Genomic DNA, 24,677 nt, shown 5'->3' on the forward strand with positions numbered 1-24,677 from the left:
GAAGGACCATGGACATAGCTCAGAGGCTAAACGCAACTGAACATTTGTGGTACAAGTAGAAGGCAACAAAAACGGGTGACTCGAGAGGTGCAAAGGGTTGGGGCTCTTAGGGATATGCATGCGTGAGGATGTGCGTGTGTGTGTGTGTGTGTGTGTGTGTGTGTGTGCTTGCATGTTTAGCAACCATATGGGTACCAGAGTGCCCTGATGTCAGGTGTTTGGTCCTTTCATCATATACTAGAGTCTGAGTCTGACTTGGGGTCAGAAAAAAATGAATGTATTGTGTGTGCATAGGGTCCATTCTGGGGTTGTGCATTGTGACCGATGTTCCAGCTCCAAGCGAGACAAAGCCAGCCTTGGTACCAGAGCATATCAATAGTTCCCTCCAATGAGAGTATACTCATTGGAGAACGACAAACTGGCTCAGACCCCAAGCCTCCCACCAGCATTCAACGTCCTGGTGGGAGGAGGTAGGAACAAGCAGCTAGGGTGCTGGAAGGCTTTCCATTCCTTTGTGCTGAGTCCTGCAGAGGCCCTGACAACCCCAGCCTGCTCTTCCCTGCTCTGACTTCAAGCCTCCCTCTCCCACCTTTATGCCAGTTGTCTACATGGGGGCAAGAATCTATAGGGACTGGGTACCATGGCCCAGCCCATGGTAGGCACACGTGAATGATGAACATGACTGACATTGACCAAGTGGAATTGAGTTAATACATGACTGGGAGTCTGGGGGTGGTTCTGGGGTCAAGTGTGAGGGTGTGCTGTTCAGGGGACAGTATATGATACTTTTATGTCTCTGTGTACCCTCCATGTGGGTGAACCCACTGTGTGCATTCACCACCCATGCCTGGCGCCTACTCTGTGCCCAGCTCCATACTGGGTACCAAGCTAAGCCAGAGGGAGCATTTTTCTCCCTTGAAGGAGCTGTGTGTATACATCCCCACGGGGGTGGGGTGAGAGAAGAAGGAGAGAGTGAGATTTAGATTACAGCCAACTAAACTTGACCTGTTGAACCACAGGTGTTCCTTTTGTCACTCCCTGTACTTGGCGGATAAAGATGGATCCAGGTAAGTGCTGTGGCTGGGAGGCTGTGGGGTGAAGAAGGAAGGAGACAGGTAAGAGCAGAGGCCGTCAGCCATATCTATGCATGCCGAGAACGTATGTGTGTGTGAAGGTGGTGGAGGGTTCTAAGAGGAAAACAATCTCTTACATCTTGTAGAACCCTTCAGAGTTTAGGAGACATGCTCATACAGCCTTCATCTCACTAGCCCTCAGGAGTAAAGCAGACAGGTGCTTCTCCCACCGTACACATGGGAAACTAGGGGCCATGCTCAGGATGAGCAGCTGTGCCCTTGGCTCCCCTCAAAAGGAACAAAGGACTATCCTGGTCCTCAAGAAATTCCAGTCTCCCCAAGCAGATGATTCCCACCAATGGAGCACTTCAGAAGGCTCAGGACCACCCAGATTGGTTGTTGCAGATTGAGCCCCCCCACACACACACCCACTGTGGGCAAGTAGAGTGGCAGGATGGCCCAGTAGAAGCATACTTTCTGCAGGAAGGCACACAGAACAGAGCGAAAAAGCTATCCAAGAGGCAGGAGCCACAAGCAAAGGCTAAGAGCTGGGGCCAGAAGATCAGAAGCAGGAACACATGAACACCTGAGGTTCTAAGCAGAGACTGGGTCAGAAAAAGTCAGATTTGTGGGAGGAGGTGGACTGGGGAGCCAGAGTGGGGACCATCTGGAGGTGTAAGCAGAAGAGTCAGGATTTGCCACTGTGGAGTACCTCCCTTTGTGTCACGGAATTTGGCCAAGGTTGAGAGGGCAGACAGCCGGCAGGCTGGGGATGAGAACCCATGTCCCCTGACTTCACCCCACCCTGGAGGACTCCGTCAGCTCTCCAGCAAACAGGGATACACAACAGAGCTTCGTACTGACTTCCAATTATCTGTATCTGTTGTTGAGAGAAGGAATGATGGTTAGGCAAGTGACCAGTTCTGAGGAGCCTTTGCGGGGCTTGGCAATGAGGGTGGGGCAGTTTGGTGGCCACAAAACCAAATGACCAAAGCTACTTCTTTTTCTCCTTTCCTCTCCCACAGATCCAAAGGTAAGAAAGCTCTCCAGCCATCTCCCTTGCTCCTCCCCACTGCCATGTCCTCCAGACCTCCAGCCCCCTCCCTTGACCTTCAGGGAGTAGCCATGACCTTCCTGAAATGAAGAGTGCGGAGCAGGCTTGGCCATCAGCCCCATGGGCGGGCAGGCAGGGGCACCACAGTGCTCCTCCACCCCCAGCCCGCTGCAGCCTTCTCCTCAGCGCCTCTCCTGTTTTCCCATCTGTCTCTCCCGCTTCCTCACATCCCCTCCCTGTCTCAGCTTCTCTCCTGCTGTTTCCCCGCCTGTTTCATGCTTCTCTGCTTTCCTGGCTACCCCCACAGCCTCCCTGGATGGCTGGCTTGCTCCCAAACCCCACACACTGCAGGGCTCCAGTGACCTGCCTCTGCTGGAGAAAGGAGGCTGCCTACCCACCTCCCCCCATGGGTTCCCACCAGCAGATGGGGCTCCTAGGCCTGGAACTGGCCCCACCCCAAGGAGATTCATAGAAGGAAAGGCAGGCGGGGTGGGAAGTGGTTGTTTGCAGGCATCACTGAGGCTAGATGAGGAAGGGGCTGCTCTGACATGGTCAAGGGAAGCACCCCCCCCCAGCCCTGGAGCCTACCTCTACTTTTCCCATGCCAAACCCTCACTGGGGCTTAGGGGGCAGAAGCCAACAGGGCTAGGGCCATAGCCCCACCCCTGCTCCCTCAGGGCTCCAGGTCCCCAGTGCCCCAGCACCGGGAGCAAGGTACCTGGTGTCTCCGTTCTCTTCCCTGGGCCTGTGGCAAGAGACAAAGAAACTCCTCTGGCATTGGGGCCTCAGGAATTGTTCCAGCAAAGACAGAAGGTTAAGCCACACTCTTTCCGGCCTCTGCTGGCTGAGGCAATACAGCCTCGATTTTACTATTTTTATTCTTCCTGGTTTCTTGAGTCTAGCACCTGCTCAGGGACAGGCAGGGGCTCACGCACGCTCCCACTGTCACATATACACATGCACACACATGCGCCTACATGCGTGTATCTGGGGGCACAGCAGGTATGCGTGCCTCAATCTGTGTACCTGTGCATGGGGTGGGGCCCACCTGTGCACAGGCACACAGACATAACTCTTTGCATGTAAATAGAGCACATCCCCTTGCACCTACACACACACACAGAGACACATAAAAACACTGTATAGAGAACGGACATATCCTCACCTGCCACCTCCTGCTTTTGTTCTCCTCCCACCCCCCAGCTACCCTCCCTCTCACCACCCCCCAGGGCTCCTGCATCACTGTTAACCCTGCCTCTTGTCTCCTCCTTGCTCCTGGCCCTCAGGGAGCTCCCTTAGAGCCACCCCCAGCACACCCTCACTTGTGAGTAGTCAGCCTGCAGTTTCCAGTTGGGCAAAATCTCCAATGACTCTGTAAGGGTTCCTGGGTGAGAAAAGGGAGATGAGATCATTCTGCTCCTTAGCTATAGAAATAAACCAAGGTCCAGGGAGTAGGAGTCATTTCTTGGCTCAAGGAATGGAAACCAATGAATCTAGGTTCTTCCCCTTTTGTCTGCTTAGTGCTCTGGCTTCATCACTTGCTGACCCTGTCTCCCAGCCCTCCACCACCATCCCCTGCTAGTGTCCAGGAATCCAGAATCCTCCATGACAGAAGGTGGAGGGGAGGGGGGAAGAAGAGGGAAGTTGATCTCAGGCAAGACTGCCGCTGACCCCTGACTCTAACATTGTTCATTTGGTTTTCCACAGGGGCACTGCCATGGTGGTGGCAATGGCCCAGGGCACTGTCCTGGGGGAAACCACCCCCAAGAGCCCTGTGGGCACCCCCCTGGCCATGGCCCAGGACATGGTCCTGGGGGAAACCACCCCCAAGAGCCCTGTGGGCACCCCCCTGGCCATGGCCCAGGACACGGTCCTGGGGGGAACCACCCCCCAGGGCCCTGTGGACCCCCACCTGGTCCACCTCACTAAGGAAGCAGAAGAATGAGGACACAATGGGGAGCCCGAGTTGCGTTGCCCTGCTGACCTGGCATGGAGCCTGAAGCAGAATCTTCTCTTCCTAATAAACAGCCTCCCAGAGGCCATATTTTATTCTTAAAGAGCCTATCTTCCTTCTTATCCAACTGCGCACCCAGGGGCCCTGGTGGTCTCCAGGTTCCCTAATTATAAAAATGAGTACCCAGCATTCTCAGAAGCTTGACTCAGTGGCGCCCATTGCACATGGTTGTGTATGGTCACCGCTCCTTTCCTTTTCACTTCTGCCCTCTCCCATCAAACAGCCTCAACTGTGTCCTCACCAATTTAACCCCATCATATACAGCCAGACTTGATGGGCCTCCTGAGGTTCCATCTAGATGCCTCGCACTACAGATCAAAAGACTTCAGTGAATCCCGACTGTCCAGCTGTATTTCTCACCATTCCCTAAAAAGACACTGACCTTTCCAGCCTCCTTAGCTTTGCCTATTTCGCCCCCACCCCCGCCCCTTCCCCACCTCCAGGTCAAGAATACCTTCCCTCCCAGCCAGCTTCCTTCCCATATTGAGGCTCTACCACCAATATGAAGCCTTCCCTAAAGCCCATGAGGAAGAGAGAGGTCCTATTTGTACGCTGCACCCTTCTCTGTAGTTTTTATCAACCATCACAGGGGCCTGACCACACCCTACCCAGTCGGCTCTAGTTTATGGGCTGGCCTTTTATATCTCCAGCCAAACTGTAAGCTATTCAGGACAGGCCCACCACTCCTACACCTGCCTCTAGATTCTCCCACCTAGTGACCTATGCCTTGCATAGAGTGACACATACGCACAGTTTAAGGATACCTATATTCTAAATGCTCATAGGTTCTGACTCCCTCCCCAGCTCCACTCCTCAGCCATGGCACCTCCCTGCACATTCAGCCAGCGTGCTTGCTGTGAAACCCTTTCCATCCAAATCCCACATCGGGAACCCTCTCCGCCCCCCAACTCCCAGGCTTTTCACATCACCCCTATCTATTCTAGAACTCTACCCAGGCCTATCCCAGGCCCTTTACTCCCTCCCCTCCCTCATAGGCGTTCCCTGATGGTGGAGCAGCAAGTGTCTTAAAGTGAGTGGCTGTTAGGTACCTCCTCGTCTGAAGTGGGGTGATTATAAGAAAAAGAGCTGTGAATTCTCTTTTCTCCCTCTTGCCACACCCCATACTCCCATACTCCGCACTTGAATCAGAAGCCAGGCTCCAGGTCCGAGGGTTGCAAACCCAAGTCCAGGTCCAGACAAACGTGAAGACAAACCCAACCTGAACAGTGCCTTAGTCCCACTGGGGAGGAGGGTGTTGCTGGGCAAAGCCGAGAGAAATGTGGGACTTAAGTCGCCCAACCTCTCAGCCTTTCAGTTTCCTGCACTATGAAGTGCGGGTGTGGAAGTTTCTTCCTCTTTCTGGCTGGAAGAGTGCGTTTCAAACAGTGAGGCTCTCCGCACGGTGCCTGGAGTCGCGCTTCCTGGTCCCTTAGGGGAGGATCGATGTCCCTCTGGAAAAGGCCAATGTGCGGACTACAGCCAGCCGGCCGGACTCCTAAAAGCTCTCAGACCTGGCCTGGGTAGGTCCCAGGTCTTGAAGACAGCAAGCCTCCAGCGCTGGGCAGCAGGGCCGCCACAAGCCTCTGTCCCCGCCCCTCCGTTGCCGCGCCCATTGGCTGGGCTCCTTGTCGGCCCCGCCCAGCGATCTGTCCGACTGGCGCAGACGCATGCGCGGGAGCCAGCCGCCGCCGCCGCCGCCACCACTTCAGCACCAGCGCCCGGACAGCGGTGCCGCCCACGGGCATGGACGCTGGTAGCGGCGGCAGCAGCCGCGGTCCGGCTCCCGGCCCAGGTCCGGAAGGGGAACAGCGGCCCAAGGGGGAGCCCTTGGCCCCAGACGGCAGCTCCCCGGACAGGTAGGGCGGACCGCTCCGCAAACCCAGCTCGCAGACCTTCCCAACACCCCCGCCCCAGGTATCCCCGTAGCCGCCATATGTGTCCCTCATTCATTCCCCAGCCCCTCCCAGAGCCCCTTCCAGCGCCTCAGAGCAGCCGGCCCCCTGGCCACGCCCTCATTCAGCCGGGTCAATTTTCTCTCTCCCTGATACCACCTACTGCGAGTCCCCAACGCTCTCACTGTCCCAATACCTGCCCCACCCACTGTTCCTACCTTACCTCTAGTGCCGGGGTCTCCTCCGACCCTCCAGCCTCAAGAACCCCTCCCTCCAGGCCCTGCCCCCGCATCTTCTCAGTAAGCCCCAAGCCCGGGGAAACCTTAGTCTGGGTTCCAGCATGGCAGTGTGCTCAAAGGTGCGTGTGTGACATAGACGGGAGGATCCCCCAGGTGTGTGTCCTGGGGAGAGCAGACCCTCGCCGCCACGCCAGGAACTGTCTTTGTCCATCACCGTCAGTCCCCAGTCTGCCTCCATGGCCGGCTGCACACGTGTCGGCTTGAGTCCCCGCGTGTGGCGGCTACCAGCACTCACTCGCTGGAGGCGCAAGGGTGGGCAGGCTCAGGCTCAGGCTGCGGTTAGTACCATCCCTGAGGGAGTCCCAGGCTGGCAGGACAGTAGGAGCATCTTCTCACTGAGGGCCCAGATATCAGTGCCTCTCCTCCACCTTCCCCCACCGTATATGTGAGGGAACAGCCCAGCCAGGTAACAATATGGCGCAATTTCTGTGCCCTGCCCGGTCTGCCACCCTCAGAATCCCTCCCCTGATATGACACTGTCTCTCTCTCTCTCTCTCTCTCTCTCTCTCTCTCCTGCCTGGACTGAAATAAGAGGCATTCTTTGGGGCCAAAAAGCAGAGATGGACATATACTGCCTTAGTTAAAATGTATGTTCTGGACCTCAGAGCAAAGAGGAGGCCCCACAAGTAGAAAAAAATGTTTTCTTCCCTTTATTGTCAACACTCAGCCTGGATAGATTTAACCACCTGTCACTCTGAAAGGCACAGAGCTTTCTTCAAGGGAGTGAGACACAGGATGGATGTGTTCCCTGGACCAGGGGGCTGCCTGGGACTATTGCCTGACCAAAAAGCCAAGGATGGACAGGGCAGGACAGGGGCCCGGGGCCAGAAGTCTCCCTAGAAGGGGCCAGAGAGTCATTTGCTGCCTTGGATATTTCATTAAGGATAAGCCTTGTCTGGTCTGATCACTTCCTTTGCATGTGGGGTCATTCCTGGGCACAAGAACCACTGGCTCTTCTTCAGCAACTCCTTGGGACCTCTGGCCTCTCTCTGAATTTCCCCAGAGACCCTGGTCACTAATCAAGCAGAGGGACATAGTTCAATTCTAGAAACAAAAATATGTTCATTGTGAGCTAAGAAGTGCTCTGGAGTTAGATACAGAGTGAATAAAACAGCATGTGTGTTTAAGCATACCCATGGTTCTTTACTAATTCATTGACTACAGAGCAATTTTAAATAGTTCATTCTCTGTGTTTTTGAAACTACCTTTTTATTTTCCCAGTGGCATGACTGCTCCCTTATCCATCTTGGCCACTCTGCGGGATCACATGGAAGTCCATATGGCTCTGTGTCTGTGGGCCTGGGGGTGTCCTTAATGTGCATGTATTTACCTCTTATGAGTCTCCCAAGTGGGTGGCTCTGGGTGGGGGGCAGCCCTATCAGCCAGGCACTGCCTGCTTTCACTTTGGCCTTGAGGAAGCCTGCATCAACACTTTCCATCCCCTTGCCTGCCTGCCCCAGTCACTTGGGATACAGGCCTGCCTAGGAGGTGGCTCACTCTTGTCAGAGCCATGGAACTGAGGGGGTAATAATGAAAGCCGCCTGGGGAGGCAAGGCCTGGGGTGTTTAACTTGTGTTATTACTAGATCTCCTGAAAACTGAGAGCAGCAGAGGCTGGCAGAAGAAAGCTTTTATTCTCAGAAGAGTTTGGCTCTTCTCCTTGGGAGGGTTGAGACAAAGGCACAGTTCCTAGGGGAATGTGAAGGGTTTTAAATTCTGCCACATTGACAATGATGAGCACTGTCAAGAGGATGGGATTTGGGAGAAGCTGACCTTAGGTCCCTGGAGAGGGGTGAGAGGGGTTGAGAAGACAGGGCTGGGGTCAGGGAGACCCCAGTAGAAGCAAACCAATGGTAGAGGCTGGAATCCCCCTTGAGCAGAAGGCAGCTAAAGAAGGGTGCAGGCTTATGAACTTTGGTAGACTGGCTAGGAGGGAGTGCTCCCTCTCTCCTCCAGCACCCCCATAGTGCTAGCTAACCTTAATTTAAAAAAAAAAATCCCCACACTCCAGCTGGGGCAGGGGAAGCCTGGCTCTATGTACTCAGTGAGTGCTCTAAGACCATGGGCAGCTCAAATAGACACCCTGGCTGCCCCACCCTCCTGACCCTTGGAATGCAGGTTTGCTCTAAGGAGGGAGACCAAGGGGGGCCTGGATGGCTCAGTCAGTGGAGCATGTGACTCTTGATCTCAGGGTTTTGAGTTTGAGCCCCACATTGGGTGTAAAGATTACTTTTTTTTTTTTTAAGATTTTATTTGTTTGACAGAGAGATAGAAAGAGAGCACCAGTAGGCAGAAGGGCAGGCAGAGGGAGAGGGAGAAGCAGGCTCTCCATTGAGCAGGGAGCCTGATGTGGGGCTCGATCCCAGGACCCTGGGATCATAACCCAAGCTGAAGGCAGTCACTTAACCAACTGAGCCACCCAGGTACCCCAGTAAAGTTTACTTTAAAAAAATAAAACCTTGGGGTGCCTGGGTGCCTCAGTTGGTTAAGGGTGTGACTCTTGATCTCAGCCCAAGTCTTTTTTTTTTTTCTTAAGATTTTATTTATTGCGGGGCACCTGGGTGGCTCAGTGGGTTAAAGCCTCTGCCTTCAGCTCAGGTCATGATCTCGGAGTCCTGGGATCGAGCCCCACATTGGGCTCTCTGCTCAGCAGAGAGGAGCCTGCTTCCTCCTCTCTCTCTGCCTGCCTCTCTGCCTACTTGTAATCTCTGTCTGTCAAATAAATAAAAAAATAAATAAAATCTTAAAAAAAAAAGATTTTATTTATTTCACAGAGGAACACCCAGTGAGAGAGGGAACGCAAGCAGGAGAGGGAGAAGCAGGCTTCCAGCCAAGCAGGGAGCCCATGTGGGGCTTGATCCCAGGACCCTGGGATCATTACCTGAGCAGAAGGCAGATACTTAACAACTGAGCCACCCAAGTGTCCCTCAGCTCAGATCTTGATCTTAGGTTGAGTTCAAGGCCCATGTTGGACTCCACAGTGGGCATGGAGCCTACTTTAAAAAAAAAAAAGAAGAAGAAGAAGAAGAAAAAGAAAAGATAAAAAATTAAATCTTGTAGCACCTGTGTGACTCAGTTGTTTAAGCATCCAACTCTTGATTTTGGATCAGGTCATGATCTCAGGGTTATGAGATCAAGCCCTGCATGGGACTCAGCCCTGGGTGTGGAGCCTGCTTAAGATTCCCTCTCTCCCTCTTTCTCTGCCCTTCTCTCCCCACCATGTGCTCTTTCTCCCTCTCAAAAAAATAATAAATAAAGGGGAGACCATGACTAATGGGTCATTCTCATGCCTTCGGGATAACCCAGACCAAAAGCGGTGTCCAGCATGTGATAGGTGCTCAAAAGAAACCTGCAAGGGGCATCTAGGTGGCTCAGTTGGTTAGGCATCTACCTTTGGCTCAGGTCATGATCCCAGGGACCTGGGATTGAGTCCTGCATCAGGCTCCCTGCTCAAGGGGAGTCTGCTTCTCCCTCTACCTGCCTCTCTCTCTCTGTCAAATAAATAATTTTTTTTTTTTTAAAGACCTGCAGGGGTGCCTGGGTGGCTCAGTGGGTTAAGCCTCTGCCTTCGCTCAGGTCATGATCCCAGGGTCCTGAGATCAAGCCCCACATTGGGCTCTCTGCTCAGCAGGAAGCCTGCTTCCTCCTCCCTCTCTGCCTGCCTCTCTGCCCACTTGTGATCTCTGTCTGTCAAATTAAAAAAAAAAAAAAATCTTAAAAAAAAAAAAAGGCCTGCAGAATAAAAACCTTAAAGAAGAAAATGTCCACACTTATGTACCTTCCCTTTGGCCCACAGAGATGGGCCAATAAAGTCTTTTATCTGCAAGGACCTTGGTTGCTATATCTACTTTATGGGTAATCTGAGGGCTTGCTTTAGAACAACTTTGTCAAACTCCTCTTTTTCTAAACAATGAGTTAGTTAAAAAAAATTAAAAAAAAAGGTATCAGTGATTTAAACCATGAGATCAAATGCTGATGCAGCTTTCGAGTAAAAAAAGGCAAGTATGTGTAATTATATATGTAGTGAGTGTCTCAAGGTGTGAGAAGTTCTAAAACGGAGCTATATTACCTGAGGTGCCTAAAGAGGTCAAATTGTAAATATAAATATACTTCTTAAGCTGCATGCTCCCCACAGCCCTGAGTGCAAATGAGGGCGGGGGGACAAATGTGTCTTCCCTATGCCAGGCTCTGACAGGGAGCTCATGTATGTTATACCTTAATTCCTGTAGCAACCCCAAGAGGGGGTGTTACCATCATACTCTCGCTCAAGACAAGGATGCCAGCACCCCAAGAATTGTGTGTCTTTCCCAAGGCCTCAGAGCTAAAGGATGGTAGAGTCAGCAGCCCACCTCCAGTGCTCCTGCATTTTCCCTTGGCATGAAGGTTGTGCTTTCCCAGACTGCTATACCAGCCAGCCATGCTTCCAGGAGGAGCAGGAAGAGCTTGCCTCTTCTTCCCAGTTCCTCTACTTAGTTTCCAGGCAGAACCCAGCCTCCCTGGGCAATGTCTGCTTGCCTCCAGGACAGGGACTCTGGCCTCTATCCCCTTTGGGAGTGCAGCAGGCAGGTCTGAAAGCCACAGGTGGGTCAGCGTAAACCACACAGCTACACAATTTCTGGCAGACCAGGTGAGTCCAGTGAATGTGGGGAGACAGGGCTCTGCCAGGGCTTCCTAGTCCAGAACCTCTCTGGGAGCACCCCATAGCCCTCAGGGACTCTGTTCTGCAGCCATCTACTCCTGTCCCAGGTCTGGCAGTCCTGCCACTGGGGGGGACTTTGCCTCCCCATGCACCCAGGGAGTGGAGCTGCGTCCATGCCCTGAATACTGTCCTTGTGAGTAATTCTGAAAGAAGAATCTATTGCTGATTCCTCCTTGGCACGTTCTTTGGGGGTCCCAACTCCCTCTCCCAGCCATATACACTCTTGCAAAGCAAACCTTCTGTCCTGTGGCCCAAGGGTGGAGGAAGGGCAGCACTCACAGCTGCCATACCTTCTGTGACTACCCCCACCCCCTCCCCCATCTAAGTTGGGCCTTCCTTTTCAGTGCTCTGTGACTTGGACTCTGGTCAACATCTCCCACCCACTATGAGTGCCTGGTAGACAAGGATGGACTTTATTCATCCCAGCATCACCATTAGCAGCCCGTCTAGGGCTCAGCATTCACTCAACAAACATTCCCCGAGCCCCTTCCGAGTGTAAGAGATGAACAAAGCCATGAGACCCTGCTCTCCCAGAGCTCACATTCCATCGGAGAGGCAGGCTCGAAACAGGACACTGGATAATGTCCGGTTGTGGCAAATGCTGCGAAGAAATATAAAGCAGGTGGGGGGATTGAGAGCTGGCAGGTGGTTAGTTGGTTGGGGAAGGCTTCTCTAAGAATGTGATGGTTGGACTGAGACTAAAGGGAGGCTCTGAGCCATCCAGTTATCTCGTGGAGGAGACCCCAAGCTGAGGAACGAGGAAGTTCAAAGGCTCTAAGGTGAGAACAAGATTGCAGTAGGTGCTCAATAAATGCCTGCCAAGAGAATGAGCAGTTGGCTGCAGCAGAAAGAGTGCAGGACTGGGGTGCCTGGGCGACTCGGTCAGTTAAGCACCTGTCTTGGGCTCAGGTCATGATCCTGAGGTCCTGGGATCAAGCCCCAAATCGGGCTCTCTGCTCAGCAGGGATCCTGCTTCCCCTGCTCTCTCTCCCTGCCTCTCTGCCTGCTTGTGATCTATCTGTCAAATAAATAAAATCTTAAAAAAGAAAAAAAGAAGAGGGGGGAAAGGAAGGAAGGAAGGTAGGAAGGAAGGACTGGAGCAGGACTGCAAGACAGAATGGGTTTAAGGCCCAGCTCTTGTCTCACTGAACCTATTTTCAAATATAGAACAAGGAAAGTATCTCCCCTGTAGGGTTTTGTGAGTACACAAGATCATACATGTAAAAACACAGTGTCTGGCATGTAGCAGGCTGCCAATAATGTTTTTTGAGTGCATGGACAGGTAAGTGAATGAGACAATGGACTCAAGAGATAGGTTGGGGGTGTATGGATGGAGGCTGTGCCCCCCTCCCCTCTCCCCTAGGACTAGTAAGAACAAACCTAAGCCCTGTCTCCTTGTCTCAGGGCATGGGGTGGCCCAACAGCACCCCCCACCCTCATCACCCTTGTCTCCTCTCCCCCCAGGTCCCAGAGCAAGGCTGTGGCCCCTGAGGCAAGCCCAGAGAAGAGCTGCTCCCTCCAAAGTGGCCCCCCAGAGGATCCTTCCAGTTCTTCAGGACCCCCACCAACAACTTCCACCCTCCAGCCTGTGGGCCCGTCCAGTCCCTTGGCCCCTGCACACTTCACCTACCCCCGGGCACCGCAGGAATACCGGGGAGACAATTCCCTTCCAGGGCTTGGGGACCGAGCAGCTCTATGCTCCCACGGCTCCAGCCTCAGCCCTTCACCAGCCCCCTCACAGCGAGATGGGGCCTGGAAGCCGCCATCTGTGCAACACCATGTGGTCAGTGTCAGGTAAGGAGGGATCCAGTAGCCTGCAAGCTTCCACTGGAAGATGGGGCAGGGCTTAAAAGTGGGGTGAGCCCCCCGGGCTCTGGACTCCTTCATTAAGAGGCAGCCCAGGATGTCCCTGAGGGAGGAGGCAGCCTGGATGGAGGAGGAAGGAAGGGTTGGAGCTTGAGAGTAGAACAGCCTGAAAGGATGAATACCATCTTGCTCTGTCCCCACACCATACCTCCCACCCTGCAGGGGGGCTCTGACAAGCAAGTGTCTTTTCTTCTCTTCCACAGGCAGGAACGGACCTTCCGGATGCCAAAGAGGTAGGCCTCTGGGCCTCTGGCCCCCTAGGGGTGACTAGGTGGGCACCGAGTCTGGCCCTGCCACCCCTTCCTGGTGACGCCTAAGCTCACACACCCAACACCAGTTCCAGTGGCTTCTCTTCCTCTTTCCCAGCTATTCCCAGCTGATTGCTGAGTGGCCAGTGGCTGTGCTGCTGCTGTGTCTGGCTGTCATCCTCGTCTGCACCCTGGCTGGACTGCTAGGGGACCAGCTGCCCGACTTCTCCAAGCCCTTGCTGGTAAGAGGCTAAAGGGAGGGACAGGGACTCCCAGGCCTAGCCACCTCAGCTCAGTCTGGGGCAGAAAGTTGGAGTGACCCAGCTGGGGGGTGGGATGGCACTGGACTCTTGACCCCCAGAGTGAGTTGGGGGAGATGGTAAAGAGGGGATACTCTCATCCAATAATCCAGAAAGGCAGGCTGGCCTTCCCTGCTCCAGGGACCCAAAGGGGCAGAGCCAAGAAGGGCCAGATGGGGCATTGCTCCTTTTGCCCACCTGATCTTCTCTGTCCCTCTCCCTGCAGGGCTTTGAGCCTCGAGACACAGACATTGGCCGCAAGCTGGTAGTGTGGAGAGCACTGCAAACCCTCACGGGCCCCAGGAAGCTGCTTTCTCTTTCCCCAGACCTTGAGCAGAACAGGTACTGGGTTTCCATCTTTCCACTGTTAAAGGGAAAGGGGGAATGAGAGAGGATTTCCCAAATTCCAGGTCAGAGGGACTTGCTGGGGTTCACTGGGAAGGGGTGTCTGGCCTCCTCTGAGTCCCTACCCCTTGATGGTGCCTGGCATAGGTTTTTCTCTCTACCTTAGTTCCAACGCCTACACCATTCTGAGCCCCACACCCTGGAGCAGTACCCAGGAGGGCTTAGTCCGGCCTCGAAGGATGGTGGAGCCCCTAGAGGACAGAGGGCAGGAGAACTTCTTCTGTGGCCCACCTGGTAAGCAGCAACCTGGCCAGTTCCTGTCTTTAATGTTGGCCCCCATTGTACCGACTAGAACTGGAGGGCCCAGGAGAACAAATCTGGGCAGTCAGAAAAGGAAGGAGGCCAGCTGGCCATGTTCAAGTCATAGAAGTTGGTTTATAGTCGGGAGGCTGAGCTAGGCCTCAGCTGCTCCAGCCACATGAAATCAGGCTGGGTGGGGGTGGCGGGGCACAGAATTGGGCAGCCAGGCACAGGTTTCAGACTCCTGAGAATCTGAGCCTCATATGGCCCTGGGTATCTTCCCTCCAGTGGGCCCAGGACCTGATGCCGAAGAGCTGAACTCTGGGGTGTGTTGGGGGGGTGTGTTGCAGAGAAGAGCTACGCACAGCTGGTGTTCATGTCCACCTCGGCAGGCAGCCTATGGAACCTGCATGCCATCCATTCCATGTGCCGCATGGAACAGGACCAGGTGAGCTCGCTGGGGAGGTGCTGTGGGTGGGAGGTGAGGCAGGGGGAGAGAAGGAACTCTTCTTGGCCTAATCCCAAGGAAATACAGTTGAGCCAGGACTGCTAGGGTGGACTGGGAAGAGTATTCCCTGCTCAGAAAAGTCTTTCTGTCCCTGTTGAAAGGCTCCAGGTTCATGTGGGGAAAGAAGAGTCAGCTCTTCTTAGAGAAGCCAAGACACAGAGACTAGCAGAGCCTGGGGATTTTCAAAAGGTCCTGAAAAGGGGCCCCTGGGTGGCTTAGTGGGTTAAAGACTCTGCCTTCAGCTCAGGTCATGATCCCAGGATCCTGGGATTGAGCCCCACATGGGGCTCTCTGCTCAGCAGGGAGCCTGCTTCTGCTTCCTCCTCTTTCTGTGACTGCCTCTCTGCCTACTTGTGATCTCTCTCTGTCCAATAAATAAGTAAAATCTTAAAAAAAAAAAAAGAATGGTCCTGAAAAGGAGCCTCAGGGGCTGTTGTGGAGGCTCCAGCCCAAGGCCTCCTCCTGATCAATCCAAGCAGTGCCAATCCAGTTCCTCTAATCCAGGGCCAGATACCACCATAACATCTGAAGAAAGGTTTGTTGCCAAACAGTGTAAACACCATTGAATAGCTCAAGGCATCCACACAAGTGTATCTGACATTCCAAAAGACACTGGTTAGGAACACGTGCCCTGGAGCTAGATTCCTGAATTCAAAGCCAGTTCTCTCTCTCTCTTTTTTTGTAAATAAGAATTTATTTATTTTTTATCTGAGAGAGAGAGAGAGCTGGGGGAGGAGCAGATGGAGAGGGACAAGCAGGCTCCACCCTGAGCGTAAAATCCCACATAGAACTGCATCCCAGGACCCCAAGATCACAACCTGAGGTGAAATCAAGAGTTAGACACTCAGCCAAATGAGCCGCCCAGGTGCCCCAAGGCCAATTCTAATACCCCCCTAGCTGTGTGATTGTAGGCACATTTCTAAACCTCTCAGTGCCTCTCGGGCTTTGGATGTAGAAAATGGGACAAATAATAGTACTTTTCTCATAAGGATGTTGTGACAACTGAACAAGACAGATTTGCCTGGCAAATTGTAGAATAATGACTGGCAATAGAAATCTCTCAGCAAATGTTGCTATTGTCACCATGATCTCAGGCCCAAGGCCATATAGCCAGCTGGTAGCAAAACAGGGCCTCGGATCCCCAGGCCAGTGCCTTCCAGGCTACACCAGCTGTCATGATGTGTTAATACCAGGTGGGAGAGAAAAGGAGGCATGAGGTCTGAAAAAGAAATAGCTCTGTCACTAAGATGGGTTAAGAGCCCAGTGGACAGAGGTAGGAGGCTACGTTTGGCACTGACCCTGAGCCTGGAATGTTCTGGTCCCTACTTTTCCCCCTGTTTGCTTCCAATTCCCTGGACCCTTGACCCATCTGTGGCTGACACTGTCACTTCCCCTCCTGGTTTAGGCAGGGCAGAATTGGGGTGTGCAACTTGCAGAGGCCCTTAGGGCAGGACCTCTCAGAAGGAGGCCTCGGACAGCATTCCTGAGGCTCCCCTTTGGTAGTCAAGATGTAGCCAGGAACTGAACACAGCTCTAAGATGAGCCTTGTCTGCTGGGCTGTCAGGATACCTCTCTGCCTCGGCCCTCTAGGTGAGGTGTCCCTCGGCCCTCTAGGTGAGGGGCGGGGGAAACCTGGGCCCCTGCCTTGACCCTGAGCTCTCTCCTGCTCTGTGTGCTGTACAGATCCGCTCCCATAGCCACTTTGGGGCTCTGTGCCAGCGTACGGAAGCCAACAAGTGCTGCCCCAGCTGGTCCCTGGGCAACTATGTGGCTGTGCTCTCCAACCGCTCCTCCTGCCTGGACACTACTCAAGCCGATGCAGCCCGAACACTGGCCCTTCTGCGGGCCTGTGCCATCTACTACCACCGTGGCGCCCTGGTGCCCTCTTGTTTGGGCCCTGGACAGGACAAGCCAGCACACTGCACCCAGGTGCCCACCAAGTGCTCCCGGAGCAGTGCTGTCTACCAACTCCTCCATTTCCTGCTGGACAGAGACTTTCTGAGTCCCCAGACTGCCGACTACCAGGTGCCCTCCCTTAAGTACAGCCTGCTCTTCCTGCCCACTCCCAAGGGGGCCTCCATGATGGGAATCTACCTGGACCGCCTCGCAGTGCCCTGGGGGCTCTCTGACAACTACACGTCCATCACTGGCATGGACCTGGGCCTCAAGCAGGAGCTGTTGAGACACTACCTGGCCCAGGACACGGTGTACCCCTTGCTGGCCCTAGTTGCCATCTTCCTCAGCATCGCCCTCTACCTGCGTTCCCTCTTCCTCACGCTCCTGGTACTGCTGGGGGTGCTGGGCTCCCTGCTGGTCGCCTTCTTTCTCTACCGGGTGGCCTTCCGCATGGCCTACTTCCCCTTCGTCAATCTGGCAGCCTTCGTTCTTCTCAGCAGCGTCTGCGCCAACCACACACTCATCTTCTTCGACCTGTGGCGCCTCAGCAAGAGCCAGCTGCCCTCGGGTGGGCTGGCGCAGCGCGTGGGCCGCACAATGCACCACTTCGGCTACCTGCTGCTGGTCTCGGGCCTGACCACAGCCGCGGCCTTCTACGCCAGCTACCTGAGCCGCCTGCCGGCCGTGCGCTGCTTCGCTCTCTACCTGGGCACGGCAGTGCTGGCGCACCTGGCGCTCACACTGGCCTGGCTGCCCGCCTCCGCCGTGCTCCACGAGCGCTACCTGGCGCGCGCCTGTGCGTCCCGGGTGCAGGGCCCGAGGGCCGGCAGCGCGCCCCGGCGACTGGCGCTGGCGCTGCACAGAAGGCTCCGCGGTCTCCGGAGGGCGGCGGCCGGCACCTCGCGCCTGCTCTTCCAGCGCCTCCTGCCCTGTGGGGTCATCAAGTTCCGCTACATCTGGATCTGCTGGTTCGCCGCGCTGGCGGCAGGGGGCGCCTACATCGCTGGCGTCAGTCCCCGCCTGCGGCTGCCCACGCTGCCGCCCCCCCGCGGCCAGGTCTTCCGGCCCAGCCACCCCTTCGAGCGCTTCGACGCCGAGTACCGCCAGCAGTTCCTGTTCGAGCGGCTTCCTCAGGGCGAGGGCGGCCATTTGCCCGTGGTGCTGGTGTGGGGCGTCCTGCCCGTGGACACCGGCGACCCTCTGGACCCTCGCAGCAACAGCTCACTGGTGAGTGACCCCACCTTCTCGGCCAGCGGCCCCGAAGCCCAGCGCTGGCTGCTGGACCTCTGCCACGGAGCTCAGAATCAGAGCTTCTTTGGCACCCAGCCCGAGGGCTGGCCCACGCTCTGCTTCATGGAGGCCCTCCAGCGCTGGGTGGAGAGCCCCGCTTGTGCTCGCCTGGGGCCGGGCCTCTGCTGTGGCCACTCTGTCTTCCCTTGGGCACCCCAGCTTTTCCTTCACTGCCTCAAGATGATGGCTCTGGAGCAAGGCCCCAACGGCACCCGGGACCTGGGGCCCCGCTTCAATGCCCATGGCAGCCTGGCTGCCCTGGTCCTGCAGTTCCAGACTAACGTCCAGTATAGTCCAGACTACGGCCAGGCCCACCGCTTCTACACTGAGGTTAGCCACTGGCTGGCGGCCGAGCTGGGCCGCGCACCCCCCGGCCTCCACCGGGGCTGGTTTACCAGCCATCTGGAGCTCTACAGCCTGCAGCACAGCCTGAACACTGAACCAGCTGTGGTGCTGGGCCTCGCGCTGGCACTGGCCTTTGCCACACTGCTGCTGGGCACCTGGAACGTTCCACTGAGCCTGTTCTCCGTGGCAGCTGTGGCAGGCACCGTGCTGCTCACTGTGGGGCTACTGGTTCTTCTCGAATGGCAGCTCAACACTGCCGAAGCCCTCTTTCTCTCCGCCTCTGTGGGCCTCTCGGTGGACTTCACAGTCAACTACTGCATCTCCTATCACCTGTGCCCGCACCCTGACCGCCTGAGCCGCGTGGCCTTCTCCCTGCATCAGACCAGCTGTGCCACGGCAGTGGGCGCCGCGGCCCTGTTTGCGGCCGGGGTGCTCATGCTACCTGCAACCGTGCTGCTCTATCGCAAGCTGGGCATTGTCCTGATGATGGTCAAGTGTGTCAGCTGCGGCTTTGCCAGCTTCTTCTTCCAATCTCTGTGCTGCTTCTTTGGGCCAGAGAAGAACTGTGGGCAGATCCTCTGGCCTTGTGCCCACCTGCCTTGGGACACTGGAACTGGAGAGTCAAGTGGTGATAAGGCAGGCCGCCCACGGGCAGGGCCAACGGGAGGGGCGCCCGGATCATGCTCGGAACAGTACGAGCTCCAGCCCCTGGCACGGCGCCGGAGCCCCAGCTTTGACACGAGCACAGCCACCAGCAAACTGTCCCACCGGCCCTCTGTGCTCTCTGAGGATCTCCAGCTGCATGATGGCCCCTGCTGCTCCCGCCCCCCACAGGCCCCTGCATCCCCGAGGGAGCTGTTCCTGGACCACCAGTCCGTCTTCAGCCAGTGCCCAGCCCTGCAGACATCCTCCCCCTATAAGCAGGCGGGCTCCAGCCCCAAGACCCAAGGCAGGCGGGACTCCCCAGGCCAGAAGGCTGAGCCTGCGAGGGCCTCACCACAAGTCCCTGCCCACTCTCCCAAGGCCAAGGCTGTGGAGCCTCCTGATTGCCTCTGCTCTTCAGCCAGCACCCTAGAGGGCCTCAGCGTCTCTGATGAGACCTGTCTGAGCACCTCGGAGCCCAGTGCCCGAGTTCCAGATTCTGTTGGTGCCTCCCCAGACGACCTGGATGAAACAGAGCCAACTGTACCCCCCGAGCGGGGCCAGCTGAACGAAAAGCGGGACACCCTATGGCTGGCACTGAGGGAGGCCGTGTACGATCCTTCGGTGCCTGCCTCCCACCAGAGCAGCTCATCCTGGAAGGGCCGTGGGGCCCCGGGGGATGGCAGCCCTGTGGTGCTGCCCAACAGCCAGCCAGATCTGCCAGACGTTTGGCTCCGCAGGCCCAGCACCCACACTTCAGGCTACAGTAGCTGAGGGAGGCCCAGACTAGGGTGCAGAGCCTGTTGGAGGCTACGAGGTGGCCCCGGACTGAAGCTCAATGGTGTCTCCCCACCTCAGCACGGAGAGGTTTCACCATCCAGCTGTGGAGTTTAAACCCTGCCCCATGTGGGTCAGCCTCGGTCCAGACTGCTGCTTACTCCCCACATCTGGAAGATTCAGTGGGGTGGATCTTGGGAAAGAAAGGTCACAGGCTTGTGTCTTGTGACTTGCTGATCTCTCGTCTGCCCCCCCCCCAACAACGTAATGCCAACCAGGACCTCTAGAAGGGGGAAGGCCAGATTCGTGGCTCTGGGTATCAGGGGGAGGCCAACCTGGCCCCCAAGCCAAGTGGGTGTGAGGGACCCAGTTCCTGGGACCCTGCAGGGCACCTTACCAACCAGAAGAGCCCTGGGGAACCCCAACAGCCTCCGGGACCTCACATCTTTCAGGGGCTCTTTATCAGGACACTCCCTTCTCTTCAGGGAGCTTCTCTGGGCCAGAATTAGGCTGAGGCCTCTTTCCTGAATGGCCTTACCCCCTCACACTCCCTATGCTGATCAGGAATTTGTCAAGGCCGGGTGGAGATGGCTGCTGGCAACGAAGCAGGGGGAGGAAGGCCAGCCAGCCTCAGAGTGTCGTTCAGTTGCAGAAACAGTCCCTTGTGGGGAGCAGGAAGCGTGTGCTCCCCTGGAAACAAACAAGAACCCTTTATATCCTGCATCTTTTCCTTTACACAATACTTAACTTGCATACCCATGTCTCCTTGGAATCTCACCATTTCACTACGGGGTAGCCTGCAATTAGCCAGATCCTCCCCCACACACACACCCCTGGTTTATAGGTAAAGTCACTGAGAATAAGTAAGGTTAAGTAATTGATTCACAGTCTTAGAGCTCATAAGTGTGGGGAGAGGCTTCCTGCCTTGATCCACTGCTAGAATTCCCACAGTCCTGGTTACCCGTCCCAGGGCATTGGCCTGTAGTTAACTTGATGGTTCACCTTGCAGGTGTTTCTGAGGATACCCCATCCCGCCCCTCTTCAGACCTCTGTCTCCAGACAGCGCTGCACTCTGAGCAAGCCGCGCTTTGTTCTACATCTGCCCCGTGCTTCCCTCCAGATCCACTGAGAACCTCTGGGGCATCCTGGCGGAGCTGATTCCCCGGTTCCAGGGCATGCTTCTTCCATGGCCGCAGTGTGTGGAGAGGCAGAGGGTAGTAGAGGTTGAACAAAATTCAGCAAAGGCAGGGATCAGGGCGGTCCCTTTGGGGAGTGTACGAGTCTGAAACTTTACCCCAGGTCAGGGAAACCCCAGCTTCCTATAGGCAAGTCTGTCTGGGGGCACTCAGGAGACCAAAAGGTGACTCCCCGTTCCCCAAAGCAAAGAGTCACTCTGCAAAGTTTTATGCCATGTGAGAGTTCCTGGCCCTTGAAGCAAATTTACTCGAACACCTACTCTCATGTGGAACCACGAGGAGACAGAGGCCTGGAAGGGAAATTGAACACCTACCCTTGAGGGGCTCACATGCTAGCTCTTCCCTTAGGCATGGATGGGTCACTGGTGGCACCATGCAGTGTGGGCTGAGGGCCATGCCTGTCACCATTCATATTGCTGGAGGTCAGGTACCCAGGACCAGTAACCAGGATGGCTTCCCTGAAGGGAGACAACTTGAGCTGGGCTTTGGAAGTCCAAGTGTCTCAGACTGGAAGGGACCTTAATGATCATTTATTCCAGCAGTTTTAAAGCTTTGTAGCCTCAGGATCCTTTCTTCAAAGATTCCTTGTGTGGAAACACAGTTACAAAACAGATAAGAAGCAGGGACTTCTGGGGGAGGGTGCTGGGTGGGTGTGTACAGAGTCAGCTCAGCCTCCCTTTCTCCTGGGCTTCTTGGGGGCCCTGGAGAACCTCACAAGCTCCCAGTAGCTCTAACAGAATGTGGTGTGAAAACCACCAATCCAGGTCATTTTACAGATGAGTAACACAGAGAGGAAGGGATTCTTCTAGGGCCAGACACTTTGTGACCCAGCTAGAGGCAACTCAAGAGGTGTTTCTGTTATGTTTTGTTTTGTTTTCCTATATTCTTGAGACTTACCTCCCACCATAAGAAGCCCATGAGAAGTGGAGCAGAAATCCAAATGACACATAGGAGTTCTGGAAGCACGAGAAGACCATGGGTGGGAATGACAGGCTACGTCATTCCTACGTCAGCTCCTCTGCAAGCTGAGAAAATCAAACCCATTTGACCCCTGACCACCAGGAAGAGGAGGCAAGGATGAGGACCTAACTTGCACCTATTCTCTGGGAGGTCTGTGGGACCACTCTGTCCTCATGTCCAAGTGGAATTCCCTGTCTCTGGCCTGGGGCTGCTCATCAGGGTCTTGGTTTCTCTGCACCGTGGACCGTGTCCTTCTGTATCACACACCCACGCCTTGAGAGCCCTGGTCTCATCTGGGACAATCAGCCAGAGGGAGGAGAAGGTGAGCTCTTCCTTCTGAGCATGAGCAGAAGTTTGGGTTTGACTCAAAAAAGAGACCAGCATTTTAATTGTTTTTTCCAAGCACCTCACCAAGGCTTCTGCCTTGTATTGTGGGGGTGGGCAGCAGGGACCTGGACCAAATGGACCTGCTCTTCCACATCCTTTTTGTCTTGCAAAGGGAGACATGGTATCTGGGACTGGAGCTTTGAAATTTTGCCAGAACACAATCACTGAAATGTCAGAGAGAATACAGAGGGGTGGGTAGGGTGGGCATCAGGGATGTGGGCACAGCTGAGGATCCTACGCAGAGATTTCTGGGACCCATTCTTGCAGGCCACATCCACAAAACCCAGCAGGAAGGCTGATCAACCAGAGTAGCTGAGGTACAGACTGGATTTGGTCTTTATACCGCTGGGCCCCAAAGACTGGAAGACCCCAGCGGTAATCTAAAACACCACCTCACTCCCAGAGTGGCCCACACCAACAGCAGGCAACCCACATTAATGGATAATCTAGCCTGCCTCTCCAACCCCAACTCTGAAAAGCAGGATTTAAAGTATTGTCAATTTCCTGTAAGTTTCAGCAGACCTATTTGCTTCATTACATTATCAGTGGTTACAAGGAGTATATGGCTCAGAAGCATGCTGAGGCAGGGGAAAACCAGCTAAAGCATTCATGTTTGCTCTGTGAAATTCAAGAAATGGTTTCTTAACACTGAGATACTTTAAAATAGAACTACATTGACACCCATTTGGGACTTAAGGTCCTTTCTCCTATTTGTGCCACAGATCCTTGAACTTCCACTCAGAGTATGAGTACTTGTGCTGTATGTTTTTAAAATGTAACTTGGTTTACTTTGTCACTATGGGAAAACCCATCCTTCCATGGCTGTGGTGCTTTGTTGACAATGATGGAGACTGGTTTGACTAGCAGACTCTTAGATTGGCACATGGCATAAGTGATACCATGATACTAAGGCAATATCCCAACCTAAGCCCGATTCTAAAAGAGACATCTTGCAAGAGATTTATAAGCCAAACTTCCTTAGCCCCATCTAACTCATTCCATTCTTCTCCCATTGCATGACAGGATAGAGAAGCAGGTGAGAGGTATCAGGAAAGAAGATGCATTGGTTTACAACCTTCACACATTTATCTGGAGAGTTTCTGATCTTTTCTTCCATGGTGGCCTTTGATAATACATATGGGCAGTGACAGCTCTCTGACACCCCATCCCATCTATCAGGACTCCATTTGCTTGGGGATAGAAAAAGCAGGTATTCCTCACCCTTTCCACACACACCCTTGATCCCAGGGACAACTATAACTCAAGGTCAGGAGGTGTTTCTGCGTAAGAGAAGAGAGTATAACTCAGTTCGATGGGAAGATGAAAAACAAAGGAAAGCCACTCTGTGCTATGTAAATGACTGGTTGTCCAAAGCCACTCTGCTGAAAAGCCCTGGAAGGACCTTGATAAAGCTGTAATCATTATCAGGCTTCTGTGTGATTATTCAGTTCTGTGCCTTCTTCATTTAAGAATTCAAATTCAAGAGTGAAAGGCTGATACAGAGTGCATTTGTTTGAACTGAAAAACAGTAGCAGACTTTTATGATAGAAAGTCAGTCTGGGTGCATCTGGGTGGTTCAGTTGGTTGAGGATCCAACTCTCATGATCTTGGGGTCATGGGGTCAGCCCGCATAGGGCTCCATGGCCTGTGGGGAGTCTGCTTAAGATTCTATCTCTCTTGAGGCACCTGGGTGGCTTAGTCAGTTAAACATCTGCCTTCTGCTCAGGTCATAATCCCAGGGCCCTGGGATCAAATCCCACTTTGGCTCTCTACTCAGCAGGAAGACTGATTCTTCCTCTGCCTCTGCTGCTCTCCTTGTTTCTGCGCTCTCTGTCAAATAAATAAAATCCTTAAACAAAGATTCCCAGGGGCACCTGGGTGGCTCAGTGGGTTAAGCCTCTGCCTTCGGCTTGGGTCATGGTCTCAGGGTGCTGGGACCAAGCCCCACGTAGGGCTTTCTGCTCAGCAGGGAGCCTGCTTATTTTATTAAGCTATTTTATTTAGTTAAGTTATTTCATTAAAAAATAAAATCTCTGGGGCACCTGAGTGGCTCAGTGGGTTAGGCCTCTGCCTTCAGCTCAGGTCATGATCTTAGGGTCCTGGATCCTGGGATCAAGTGCTGCATCAGGCTCTCTGCTCTTTCTGTCTGCTGCTCTGCCTACTTGTGATCTCTCTCTCTCTCTCTCTCTCTCTGTCAAATACATAAATAAAATCTTTAAAAAATAATAAAAAATAAAATCTTTAAAAAAGAAGATTCTCTCTCCCTCTCCTTCTGCCTCTTCTCCCCCCAATCTCCCTCTGAAATAAATCTTTTTTTTTTTTAAGATTTTATTTATTTATTTGACAGAGAAAGATCACAAGTAGGCAGAGAGGTAGCCAGAGAGAGGAGGAAGCAGGCTCCCCGCGGAGCAGAGAGCCCAATGTGGGCTCGATCCCAGAACCCTGGAATCATGACCTGAGCCAAAGGCAGAGGCTTTAACCCACTGAGCCACCCAGGCGGGGCGCCTGGGTGGCTCAGTTGGTTGGACGACTGCCCATGCTCGGGTCACGATCCCGGAGTCTTGGGATCGAGTCCCGCATCGGGCTCC

The 24,677-nt window shown here is 54.3% G+C and overlaps 1 protein-coding gene across 1 annotated transcript; it reads left to right on the plus strand.

The window, feature by feature from the left end:
* Positions 1 to 5,812: 5,812 nt before the first annotated feature.
* DISP2 (dispatched RND transporter family member 2) lies at positions 5,813 to 23,518 on the plus strand. The gene is made up of 8 exons (XM_059372520.1): positions 5,813 to 5,997; positions 12,495 to 12,824; positions 13,100 to 13,129; positions 13,263 to 13,386; positions 13,670 to 13,785; positions 13,955 to 14,082; positions 14,439 to 14,536; positions 16,280 to 23,518. Exons 1-8 carry the CDS (start codon positions 5,885 to 5,887, stop codon positions 19,541 to 19,543), a joined length of 4,203 nt encoding a protein of 1,400 aa, XP_059228503.1. The 5' UTR covers positions 5,813 to 5,884; the 3' UTR covers positions 19,544 to 23,518.
* Positions 23,519 to 24,677: the final 1,159 nt, after the last annotated feature.

Source organism: Mustela nigripes, chromosome 13, assembly GCF_022355385.1.
Source record: "Mustela nigripes isolate SB6536 chromosome 13, MUSNIG.SB6536, whole genome shotgun sequence".
Lineage (NCBI taxonomy): Eukaryota > Metazoa > Chordata > Mammalia > Carnivora > Mustelidae > Mustela > Mustela nigripes.